Source organism: Phaseolus vulgaris, chromosome 3, assembly GCF_051622355.1.
Source record: "Phaseolus vulgaris cultivar YP4 chromosome 3, ASM5162235v1, whole genome shotgun sequence".
Taxonomy (NCBI): Eukaryota; Viridiplantae; Streptophyta; class Magnoliopsida; order Fabales; family Fabaceae; genus Phaseolus; species Phaseolus vulgaris.
In genome coordinates, this window is record NC_143500.1 from 49,542,047 (window position 1) to 49,555,839 (window position 13,793).

A 13,793-nucleotide genomic window follows, 5' to 3' on the forward strand; every position below is an offset into this window, starting at 1 on the left:
TTTTCTAGTCTAATTCATTTTGTTGGCTTTTGGACCCAATTCATTTAATTTAGGGATGATATAAATTTAGGAATGATGACTATGCAGATTAACCCGACTACTATGAAAAAAGTGTGGAAGAACTCAATATTTAAGTCCGTCAACCTGAGTCCCACACATATCTCGTAATCTACATAGGGTGATCCACCCTATACATACTTCATTATTTTTTAATCTTTTATTGTTGTGTAGTATTATTTATAATTTTATTTTTATTAATATCATATATTTACTTGTGAAAATCTAAATATCTAAATTTTATTACATGATGCCCTTTAATAATTTTTTTTATAATATAACTTCTTATTTACTTGTAGTAAATAAATTATTAATCTTTTAAGATTTTTTTGATGGTTATACTTACAGTAGTGTAAATCTTTATTTTTATGAAATACTCAAATTTGAAAGTGATTTTTTTTTTTTAATATTTTGACACCTTTAGCCTTTAATGTTTAATAAGTAATTTACCTAACTTTTATCTTTGTGGTGGACCACACTGAATTATTTCTGACATATCAATTATTTATTTGAATTTAAATTTATTGGGATAAAATTCTCTATAAATATTTACAGAATTTAAAAAATGAAATACTTTTTTTATGAGATCAAATTAACAAAATTAAAAATATAAATTTTAAGAAAGTAGTATAAAAAGGTTTTTATAAAATAACTTATGAAACTATTTTTTATTTATTATTTAGCAATTACTTATGAAATAATTATTTTAAACACACACTGTATTTATATAGTGAACCACAATAATAATATTTGCTTTTAGTAGTCTCATCCTCATCCGCGCTTTTAAACATAAACCTCGATAAAATCAATATGATCTTCATAACACCTTAAATCTGATAGAAATGATAACATTTGAAAAATACACTAAAAAGGAATTATTTTCAATTTTAAGCATTTAATTTTTTCTCTCTCAATTAATTGGATTTAGACTTTATAAAAATGAGGTTTGAAGTGGAAGTCCCATACGGGTGAGACTTCATGCTAAGCCCCCCAACTTTTATTACATAAAGGAGTTTGATGGATTTTTAATAATCATTCTAATTTCTTTTATATTATCTTTGTTTACTTGTACAGTTAAATAGTTAAATTAAGAAAGAAAAATAATTTATTTCCTAGAGTTTTCTCTTTAGAGAAAGTATGGTGTTTTTTTTTCAGCAATAAGTATGGTGTTTTTTTAACTTGTAAAGTTTTCCTTTTTTTAGTTTGGTTTTTCTTTTCTTATATTTTTAATCTAGTTGAGTTCTTAACTTTTTTTTTTGTACGTGTAACATCTTCAAACATTATTAATTTTTTGATTTGAATCCAAACAGCATAGGAGTTTGAACTCTGAAATTCTTAAAAAATAAATTCGTGTAGTCTTTGTCTAACCGTTACATATCCGTACATCCAACCGTACCGAACATACATCCAACGGTACCATCCAACCGTACCGATCCAACATCGTACCGAACAAACATTCAACAGTACCGAACACAACCGTTTTTACCTACCGAATATTATATGTATCCACACAATATAAACATTATTTAAATAAGAAAGACAAGATTCACTCTATTTTGCTTGCTTTGTTATATCACACAAACATAATAGACAGGTAGAATTTTTACTCAAAAAAGTCATTCTATTTCCTTAAATTCAGTTTTGTGAATAATGATTTTCCCTCTTTTAATCAGTAACAAATCTCATCTTTATCAAATTATCATTTTTGTAGTTAATTTAAACACTATTAAAGAACATAAATTTCCCATTTAAGGAAGTAAATCATATATATGCTGCTTAGTTGTGGAATATGCACTCTATTTGAGAAAATTGGCATGAGGTATACTGCTGCAGATTGTCTTGTTGAATAGATACAAATGCAGAGCAAAGTAGTCAGGTAAAATTGCACAGACCAAGGTCAGATTCTGTATCAAACTTTTGAAACAGATACAAATAGTATAATAGCACACAGTTTGAGTGTTTCCTTCCTTCCATCCTTGAAAGCACGTGTAAGGCCAAATGTCACCTATACTAGGTGCATGTTTAGGAATTCAAATGTAACATTTGTGTATGATTTGATCAATATTTATATAACTTTCAATTAATTTTATATATTAATAACATCTAACCATACATTAAGTAAATATTAATAATAATCTTGTTGTTTAGAAACACATAACAATAAACCAGACCGTCTAGAAAACCAGTAAAAAAAGGAAAAACCCATTGTTTTGAAAATTTACACTGATTTTCATGCAAATAAGTTGACACCCTTTTCATAGCTTTGGCATTTGTATTTTGTAGAGACTGCCACAAACAATATATGTAATGCATTAACAATACGACAAGAATTGATTCAGGCATCTTCTCCGCATCCTTATCTTTCACACAGATGTCCATTTCTGGTCCATCACACCTTGAAGAAAAAAAAATATTCCCTAGTGACACCATGGACAGAACTACAAGAGGAGCATGCAGAAGTTTGTGAATACAGGTGTACATGAAGTGAGACTCATCTTCTATATAACATGCATTTTAGTTGTGAAAAAGAACCACATTCAAAATGACTTTCTCTCTCAGATCAATTTACGAGAAAGTGATATTTTTCTTTCAAATGATCTCTTCAGTGCAAAGAGTTAATAGCATGACGGAGGAGGATCATCCAGTTTCCAGTCCTCTTCTGTCAAATTACTCTGATGGCAGCGAAAATAAGACCACTGGTTTGAATGATGATACTGATAATGAGAGGAGCGGATCCTCTAGGATTTCAGAGGTTAGTTGTTTAGCTTTTAATTCTGTTTATATGTTTTTCTTTTCGATGCATATGCATGCAAAAAATGAAACTGATAGTGAGAGGAGCGGATCCTCTATGATTCCAGAGGTTAGTTGTTTAACCTTGAATTTTATTCATATGTTTTTCTTTTGAGTGCATATTCATGCAAATAATGAAACTGATCTAGAGTTTTTTCACAGGTAGTGGCGGAAATAAAAGACTTGTATACCATTGCCCTCCCAGTAATTATCACAGGGCTTCTAACCTATGGAAAGTCTGCAATATCCATGCATTTCTTAGGGAAGCTAGGTAAAGAGGCATTAGCTGGTGGAAGCCTAGCCATTGGCATAGCCAACATCACTGGTTATTCTGTCATTTCTGGCCTTGCAACAGGTATGGAGGGTATCTCCTCTCAAGCTTGTGGAGCCCGACAATGGAACCTTGTTGGGGAAACCCTCCAATCCACCGTCATGATTCTGATCATGGCATGCATTCCCATTTCAATCTTTTGGCTCAACGTTGAACCGATCCTTTTGTTAATTGGCCAAAACGCCACCATCTCATCCATTGCCGCCACCTATCTTGCATTCTCTATACCTGACCTAGTTTGCCAATCCCTAATCAACCCTCTGAAAATTTTCATGAGAATCCAAGGTGTGACCCACCCTCTCATGTATAGTGCAGGTCTCACACTATTACTGCATGCAATTACCACTTATGTGGCCATCCAGATTTTAGGTTTGGGAATTCAAGGGATTTCCTTGGTTGGAGCCTTCACTAATCTAAACGTTATACTTATCCTTGTCCTTTACCTATGGTTCTCTGGTGCTTGTTCTCAATGTTGGCCGGGTTGGTCAAGGAAAGGCCTCAAACACTGGAGGCCTATTCTTGCTCAAGGAGTCCCAAGTTGTGCCTCTGTTTGCTTAGAGTGGTGGTGGTATGAGTTATTGGTACTTTTTTCAGGGCTCCTACACAATGCAGCAGATACAGTATCCGCCTATGGAATAATTATTCAGGCCACTGCACTTATGTATAATTTTCCTAATGCATTAAGTTTGGCACTTTCAACAAAAGTAGGGACTGCACTTGGAGCCAATAAGCCTAACAAGGCCAAGGCATCATCATTCACTGCTTTACTATGCGCTTGTTTGACAGCCATTGTGGCTATGTCGTTGATGATGACTATGAGCCGTTTCTGGGGACTACTGTTTACTCACGATGAAGCTATTCTGTCTCTACTCACAACAGTATTGCCTCTTGTGGGCCTTTGTGAGCTTGGGAACTGTCCTCAGACTACAATTTGTGGGATGCTGAATGGGAGTGCTAGGCCTGGTTTGGGTGCCAACATCAACTTTACATCGTTTTATGTTGTGGGCTTGCCTTTCGCACTTTTGATGTGTTTCTCCTTTCATTTCGGCTTGTTGGGCCTTTTTTCGGGCTTGTTGGTGGCTCAAATAGTGTGTGCTTCTTCTATGGTCACCGTGTTGATTCGAACTAATTGGAAGGAGGAAGCAAACAGGGCCAAGAAGTTAATAAGTGGAATCAGAGAGACTAATGGAGAAAATAATGAAGAAACTGATGGAGCCCCTTCTGTCTGCTGAATCAACCTTTGCTGCTGCTGGTGTTAAGTTAATAAAGATGTTGTTTCTTTCTGTTTTTTCCTTTCTGTTCAAGTGTTGTTCCTGTTTTTTATTTCTGTTCAAGTGTTGTTCATGTTTTTCATGTTTTTCAAGTGCTTGTCCTGTTTTCTTTTTGTCAAGAGTCTTTGTTATGTTATCAATTTTCCCTTAATGAAAAATTCAGATCTTATTCTGTATGATATCTTTCAAAAAAGACATGTTTAAAGTTAATATCATCATAAAGCTCAAATATGTTAAATCATATTAGATGACAAAGGTTAAGCAAATATAGATATAGTCACTTCCAACATGATAAGTTGGATCTTTGAAATGCACAATAAAAGTGCCTACTTTACTTTCATATCTTCACTGGGCTTCCTTCAAGATCCAACAAAAACAGATTTTTCCTCTTCAACTTGTGCACTAAAGAAACCCAGGAAAAGCTTCTTTGACAAAACTTATTTTATACTTTCTTTATTCTTTATTCAATCACTATTTTGAAGCAGAAGATATTTTGAATATAATTTAATTTAAACTTTTAGTGACACAAATGTATTACATTTATATATCTATACCAATCAGTAATATAAACTTGAATACATATACACCTTTTAAATGTGAAATTTATTTTCAATTTCATCTTTGTATTAATCATTGTAGCCTGTATTTAATATCTCTCCTTAACTTCTTTATTCAATAAAAAAGTATCATATTTAATAAATATAATAACTAACAATATCTTTATTGTTTTATTATGTATTAAATTTTAGAAAAATAATGAAATTTTATAAATATAGTATCTTTTTATAAATTTAATAAATATTTAATTTGGAAATTATTAAATATCATAAAGTATTGAATAATATTTTACAGTCAATTTTGCTTATAATGTATTGACTGGTTATATTTTTTATTTAATATAATAGGCAATTAACTTGATGGTATTATTAAATATTAAAATTATTAAATGCAATAAATATATCCAAACATCTATTAAAATTTGTATGAAAAATAATTATTACATTTAATATATCCAAACATCTATTAAAATTTGATTATTAAAACATTGGCTTATAAACCATATTTTAAAATAAAAAGTCAAATACACTAGTATAATATTACTAATAAAAGTACAAATATATTTAATAAATTATCTCTTATTTTTAAATGTAATAATTTCACCGCGTATTATATTCACAATACAATATTTAATTAATATACTAATTATTTATTAAATATAATATATTTATAAATAAATAGTTGAGGTATTGATAGTAAAACTAATTGTATTATATTCTCATCTAAATAGTTCATTAACTTTTGTAATAATTATCTTGAAACTTAAGCAAATGATAATTTTTTAGTTTTTTAACTATGAACATTTTTTAATTCTTTTTTTACATATGATTTTTTGATTTTTGATCTATTATATATTTTATACTCTAACTTATCTATTCTTACAATTTATATCTATTTGAAATTGAACCATGATATAACTAACTTTAACTTGCAACTTATTCCATCCTTGTTGGGTAACTATTCATTTCACATTCCCGTGATCTTGAATATATTGTTTTCTATTCCTCAAGCGATAAGAATGAAATTGATAAAGAATAAATTCATCTAAAAGATAATATCTAGATGTTTCAAAAGTAAGCGTCTCAGACTCAGTTCGAATTTGAGTCCATCAACAATAACAAAACACCTATAACATATAAAAGTACTACACCAAAATAATTATTGGTGTAAAACTATATATCTAATAGACAACTTCCAAATAAGTAAACAAATACTTAATAAAATGAAACATATCATGCACGACTTAAACATATGCTTAACACCAAACTTTTAGAATTAAGGTAGAAAATCATCTTAATTTAGTGATGAGTGTGCACCCTCACCACTTGATCAAGATTTTTTCATTCTTAATAATTTTATTCTCATTTAAAACATACATTTAATTCAAGTTCAAACATTGTTTCAAAAACCATCTTCAAACATTCAATAACTTTTCAATATATCTTTACTTTAGACTCAAAAAATATCTATAAGCAAAAGAAACACAACAAATCCATTACCCTCTGGTTATCCTATGGATGAACTGCTCTGATGCCATTAGATGTAACATCCTTAGTTGCGTCATCTTCACATCTAAATCTTCTAATCTAGGATTTTGTTAAAAAGTAAAACTACCTTCCCTTCCCTAATAAGAAGTAGACATACTCATAAAGAGTTACAACTCCTAAAGAAAACAAGTATAACCTAACATGCACCACATAGTTCTGATTAATGATCCAAACATATCATTAAGACTCTGAACTAATAAAGACTCATCGTGAAGTCTCAAGTACCACATACAAACACATCTACTTAGGCAAACAATACAGCTCAAAATTGACTCAAAGGGAAAATGAGCAAAAATGAACTTACTCTAATCAAAATTTTGATAAGAGTTTTGCTCTACTCTTTGCTAAGAGTCCAAAGATAACCTCTGATTGTCAATTTGATAAAGGATAAAACTAAAAATTTAGAGAGAAGACAAAGAAGAAAAATAAAAAAATTTATATAGAGATGATGATTATATTAAAATGAAACTTAAATAATTGATTTTTATATTTATATACGTTTTCAATCTAATAATAAAATATTAAGACAATTTCTATTATAAAACTATTTTCTGGATCATTAAAAGTAGTCCGTAGCGAATAAGTTTTTACTTTATAAATTTTGTATTAATAAGATAATTTATTGCATTAGAGTTGTTTAGTAAAGTTAGCTGATAAATAATTAGTAAATAAAAAATAAAATAATATAATATAATTATTTAAGTTTTATTATTTAAATACAACACGTATCTCTTTAAAAATAGATTATTATAATTATATTTTTTAAAATAATATAGTTTAGGTTTTATTTATTTTTGATTTTTTTTAATTTAAAGTACTGTTAAATTAAATGTTTTTTTTATAATTTTCATTATAATAATCTTTAAAAAGAATTATATAATAAAATATTAATTCTTTCAATTTATAATATTAAATTTTTAATTTAACTACACAAAAAAATTAAAATTCGATCAATAAATACTAAAAATAATATAAGAAATATTTATTTCTATAAAATTGAATTAGGTAATGATAAATAAAAAATTAAAGACAATAGAAAAATATCTTAAATATAAAGAATGGTAACTACCAGGCTTAAACAAGTTAGAAAGTAGTTGCTATGTAATTATTTTTTAAATAATCTAATTTAAAAAACTTTACTAAAGACTGTATTGATAAAATTAACTTATGAACTAATAAAATAAAATGTTATCTTATCTTACTAGCGAGTATATATATTCATGGTACCTTACTTTGAACACGAATGCTTTCAACATAAATGTTTCTTTTAAGAGTGGATTGGAAGTAAGAAGAGAAGAAATGAAACATACATAAAAGTGTTGATGAGGAAGTTGAATCATGGTGTGGTGACTAAGCATTTCATTGGTGTTTGATACACGGAGTGTGACATAGGATAAAGATTGAGTCTAGTAAGTGGGGTATGGTGGTGAATACGCGGTTTCCCAAAAAGATGGATAATCCACTTCAAAGGAGTGTTTCGTTCAACTTGAACCACAGAGAATCGTCTTTCCCCCACCATGTGTGGTGAATCAATGCTTTCCACCAAACTTTTTTTCGAATTTTGGCATCCCAGAGAAGTGTGTATCAATAAAGGGAACTAACAACGAGATTAAAGGAAGAGTCACCTCAACGCGTTAATTGGAATGTACACAATTCCAATTCTATCACTCTTCCTCTCAAAAACCAAAAACTGATAGCTTATAAATACATACAAATCATAACCTTAGTTGCAGCAACATCGAAGCTAAACATTTGTGTGTTTCTTAGTCCCAGAACACAGGCCTTGTGCAATATGAGTTTCCTTAAGATTCAGAATAGCAGCTCTTTGGGGCACTCCTCTCAACCCAAAAGTGCAGTTCCAAACAGCAACAACTTCAAATCAAACCAGACATCAAATATGGGATGCAATTTTCAGCCAAGATCGGAGGAAATGAAATGGGTGTTTGACAGGTTTGACACCAACAAAGATGGCAAGATTTCCCTTGAAGAGTACAAAGCAGCTGTGAGGACAATGGGGTGGGGAATTGGAGGCAGTGAGGCTGTGGAGTCTTTTCAGGTGATGGACTCTGATGGAGATGGCTCCATTGATTTCAAAGAGTTCATGGAAATGTTCAACGTAGAGGAGAGGGTGAAGGAAACGGAGATCAAGAGTGCTTTCCAAGTGTTTGATTTGAATGGAGATGGGAAAATCAGTGCCGAGGAGTTGTCACATGTTCTGAAAAGCCTAGGCGAGAGTTGCAGCCTCAATGCTTGTAAGAAAATGGTGATGGGGGTAGATGGAAATGGAGATGGCTTTATAGACTTGAATGAGTTTATGAGGATGATGATGAGTGGCAAGAAACTCACCTAAGAGATCATATGTTTTGGCGTGGTCATGTGTCTGTCTTTTCCTCTGCATCTTAGGTTGCTACATTGATCTTTTAGTTAAATCTATGCATGTATATTTTCTCTTTGATTTTTCTAAATCTCCTGTTTTGTAATCAGGCGTGATCTCTTTCAGTAAAAACCAGATATAAAGTGCTATGAAAATCCGCAACTATAACCAAAACAGACAAAAGACCACAAATTACGAGGATGGATGAAACACTACTAAAATAAGTATGACAACATAAAAACAGAGTAAACTATGAGTAAGCGTGGTTTCTGATTTATGTTCAACTTATTGAATCAGTTGGTTTTGGGTAATACAGTTATTTCAGAGACTAACAGAGAAAGAGAGGATACAATTTTGAAAGAATATGAGACTCAGAGGACTTGTTTACGGAGAAGAAAGTAAGGTGAGGGAAAAAAAAAGAAAACAGAGAATGAGATGAGAAGAAGAAGAATATGGAAGGAAGATACAAGAGTGTAAGGAATTTTGCCACAAATCTGGCACGGATGTTTAACGGTGTGTCAAGGCATATTGAAATTTGAAGCATTGTTGTTGGGAATACGAGTATTGGTAAAGCGATTGGAGCGAGAAGAACCATGGTTTCTTGAAGGCATACGGCCACCACGAGAAGAATTAGGGTTAAACCGAGAACGAGAATTTGTAGGGTTTGTAACATTGATATTTCCCGAAACAGTATTGGCCTGGAGAAGAGACGATTGCGTTTTGTGCTTTTCAAAACGCTCTTCTTGAGCAAGTAGCAAGGCTTCAAGATCATCAACACTATATGGATCTGTGCGTGATAAAATTGATGTAATGAAACCATCATACTCATCGGAGAGCCCATCAAGAATCGCTTCGATGTGTTCCTCAGTGGAGATATCAGCACCCACCGCTGCCAAATTATCTACCGTTTTCTTTATATCCAGAAGATAAGTGGATACAGACTTATCATTTTTGGGGGTTTTGAGAAGAAGCTTCAGTTTCTTGATTGTGGCCCTGGTACGAGATGCGTATGAAGTGCAGAGGCGTTTCCAAATGTCAGTGGATTTCTCGAGACCAACCATCTTCGTAAGAACAGTGGACGTCATTGACGCAAGGAGCCAGGCAACAATCAAGTGATCTTGTTGGGTATAATGAAGATAGGCATCGTTAGGTTTGTGAGGTTGACCAGCGGTGGACGGTAGGTACCGATCAGGGACACCACTACCGTCAAGAAAATGTTCAAGATTAAGACCCCTAATTGTAGCCAGAACTTGCTGCTTCCAAAGAAGAAAATTGTCATTATCCAGTTTTAGGGTGATGGGAATAGTGAACTGATGTGGTAGAAGAGACCCCATGAGAAAAGAGGAAGATGAAGAATTGATGGTGGAAGATGTAGAAGAAGAAGACGTAGTAGCGGAAGACATGGCTGAAGAAAAAAATAAGCTCTGGATACCGTGTAAGGAAAACAGAGAAGAAGAAACAGAGTTTTAAGAAGCAAAAAACAGTAATTCTGTATTATATGAAAATATACCACTAAGGGTATATTTATAGAATACAACAATACAGTATATTCAGAAAACTAACTATATCTGATGAATACCCTAAATACCCCTGTATAAGGCTAACATTAGATGGGTTCACATACATACTTAACAAAGAGTCTTCACAAAAAATGTTCCCCTCCAAACGTCCCAACAACTAGTCTAAATACAAAATTTCATTTCTTTTCCATCACCAAATCTCTTATCCATATTTAGGTGCTTCTTATGAGTGCTACTGAAAACAAATAATTAAATTAATTTTAGAAATAAAAATAATTAGTTATTATATTAATTAAATTGTTATCTAACATTTAGAACACAAACAACTAAAGAGAAAACCTATATAGTTTCTGGTGTAGAATGAACTTACCTGCTCTTATACTAAAAAGTGAACTTTAAGCTTAATAAAACAAATTTATAATGTGAGGTTTGCACCCGCTTATACACTATGAAATGTTCTTACATCTAATCAATGTGAGATCTTCAACATATCTGTTGATGTTTCTCGGCAAGTGTACCGAATCAACTGTAATATAGTACTCTTTAAAGTACGAATGTCGAACCCACAGGGAACAATTCTAATTAAGATGTTCTGTTTTAAAACTCATTAAGTATAGAAAATAATTTTGAGACTTTGTTCATAACCAAATTAAAGATTTCACAAGAACTCAAAGATTTAGGGTTTGATTCTGGATGTAACAAAACCAACTTATCAAATATAGAGAAAAATACTTGGGATTGAATTGCGTTTATCTCAATCATCTGTATTTTGAATAATACAATATATAATACTCAAAACTACTTATTCTTGAAGCTTAATTTAAAGTCATTCATCTTGATTCCTCACAGATGAAATTCATAAGATAATTTCTCAAACACTGATTCCTCAGATATTTAACAAATCATCCAGCTTTAGGAACAGAATTATAATGCAATCAATAACCTGGAATCTATTCCTAGCATTACAAGTTATCAAGTATTTTCGTTTATTTCAGATCCTTAAAGGTACTTTCCAGTTAAATTTAAGGATCAAAATCAAGACTCTATTGATCAGACAGAATCAAGCAATAAGCATAAAACGAAAATACCAAGAACAAGTAGAAAAGAGAATTATATATATATATATATATATATATATATATCACCAAGAATACATTTGATCAAGATAAATTACATTCAATCCCAAGTTAGAAAGAACTTAGCCACTCATGACAACTCCTCCAATCTTCATTCTTGATCTGGATTGCATAAGAAGGGCTGATCTGAGCAAGTTCTTCTCCTAAGAACAGAGGTTTCTTCTCTTTCTCTCACTAGTCTCTCTCTAAAAAACCCAATCTGTTTTCCACCGCTGGTTTTGAGTTATGTTTCAGAATTTATATAATCAACTTTAGCTCAAGCTAGCCCGTTTTAGCTTGAGCTAGATCTTTCGGTGCATTTTTAGCTTGAGCTAACGATTCTCGCTTGAGCTAGATCAGTACTGCACCTTAATCAACTCTGGACAGTTTTAGCTTGAGCTAGCAATTCTAGCCTGGGCTAAAATTGTACTGCACCTTTAATCAACTCTGGACAGTTTTAGCTTGAGCTAAATCCTCTAGCTTGAGCTAAATCTTCTTGTGATCCAATTCAGTTTTTACTTTTTTTTCTTTCAATGCCAGCTTGAATACATTCTTTCAATGCTTCATATTCATCTGCAATTTACACAAAAATTGAGATTAAATTTCTTCATTTGTTTCTTGGTTCAAAAAATATATAATCAGATTCAATAATTCTCAGATTAGGGTAATTTTCTTTCATTAAGCAACAATTAAGTTCCAAAGTGTTCAATTTTCTCAATCATAAAAACTACACATTGGCACTTATCAAATTCCCCCCAACCTAGAATCTTGCTTGTCCTCAAGCAAAGTAATTGAATCCCAAAAAAAATGAGTTCATTCTTCCCCAAAATCCTTAGAAATCAAATTTATAGTTTAATATCAGAACAACTTCATGGAAAGAGCACAAGATAATTCAACAAAAAATTATGGTGTTTCCTATCAATTCAAACCAAGACAGGATAAAAATGTATTCAATTTCCAAGGTAAACAATTGTTACTCTTCACTGAGAATCAAACTAAGGAATTTCTCTCTTCATTCCTCACTGGTGAGTGTTTTCCCTCTTTTTTTTTTCCACTGAATTCCAAGTTAATTTAAGGTTGCCCTTCATTTCCAGTTGATTACAAACACTTTCACAAACATAGATCTTGAGGTCTTTTTCAGGTTGTAATGTGGCTGGGTTACAAAGAAAATTTGGTTTTTCCAGGATAACAAAATGCACACTTAACAAAAGATTAGCATATTTGCAATTCACTTTCTAATTGTGTTATCCATTATCCCTTCCATAAGATTCATCCACATTACTTCTTTTTCTATTCTTGTAATCCCTTTTGCTTTTCCTTTTCTTTCTTTTTTTTTTAAAAAAGAGAATGAGAATTTGGATAATTTTGTCATTCCCTTTTTTTTTCTTTTTTTTTTTCATTCTCAAAGTCCCAGCAGCCACACCAAACCCAATTCTTTTAATTATAGAAATTTGAATTGCACCTATGCTCTCCTTTTGTTAGCATACCACAAGGTAGGACAATATATGTATATCATAAGCTAGGGTGCAATAAAACAAATTTGGCTCAAAAAGGGTTATTTTTCTGCACATTTCATCATATATTGCAAAGGTTAGCTGTTTGGTTCTGAGTTTTCTCACCTCCAACTCTATTAAACATGCCTCAATCATCTCCATATTTGATTTTGTGATGCAAATTGACTAGAAAATTAGGCAACCTCAATTAACTCTCCACTAGTGAAAGTCTCTCAAACTGTTTAAAGGTTTCACACTCTCACTTGGTTGGCTAAATTCAATTCCTCATTTGTTCTCAAACATTGCTTTCAACTATTTACCTTGTTCCAACTTTTACACATTAATATCCTTTCTCAATTTGAGTGATGGTTCCAGCCACAAATTCTTTTTCAAATTAAGTCCCTGATCAATCCATTTGGTTGTTCTAATTTAGAACTATGGTTTGATTTCTTTATCCAAAAATTTATACCATCATCTATCTATATACAAGATTTCACTTCACAAAATATGCAAACATCAACCACTATACTAACTTAAGCTTGCCATCAACAAAAGCTAAAGTAAGAAATATTAAGCTAAACTGCTAAAATCAACTTACTAAATTAAACTAAAAGTAAAGTTAAACAAAAAGATAAAACCAGTTTTCTGTTCATTGTGCATGAGAAGTATCAATCTCCTCTTATGACTTTGTTCCAATCTGTGCCAACATCATCATTCTGAACTTGAATGTTCATCAC

The 13,793-nt window shown here is 31.5% G+C and overlaps 2 protein-coding genes across 2 annotated transcripts; both read left to right on the forward strand.

Annotated features, from left to right (window-relative positions):
- Nucleotides 1-2,361: 2,361 nt before the first annotated feature.
- Nucleotides 2,362-4,625, forward strand: LOC137808303 (protein DETOXIFICATION 49). Its single transcript, XM_068609341.2, has 2 exons — nt 2,362-2,809; nt 3,010-4,625. The coding sequence occupies exons 1-2, from the start codon at nt 2,600-2,602 to the stop codon at nt 4,408-4,410; spliced, it is 1,611 nt and encodes a 536-aa protein (XP_068465442.1). The 5' UTR covers nt 2,362-2,599; the 3' UTR covers nt 4,411-4,625.
- Nucleotides 4,626-7,833: 3,208 nt separating this feature from the next.
- LOC137808304 (calmodulin-like protein 30) lies at nt 7,834-9,083 on the forward strand. Its single transcript, XM_068609342.2, has one exon. The coding sequence runs from the start codon at nt 8,347-8,349 to the stop codon at nt 8,902-8,904; it is 558 nt and encodes a 185-aa protein (XP_068465443.1). The 5' UTR covers nt 7,834-8,346; the 3' UTR covers nt 8,905-9,083.
- The last annotated feature ends 4,710 nt before the right edge of the window (nt 9,084-13,793 follow it).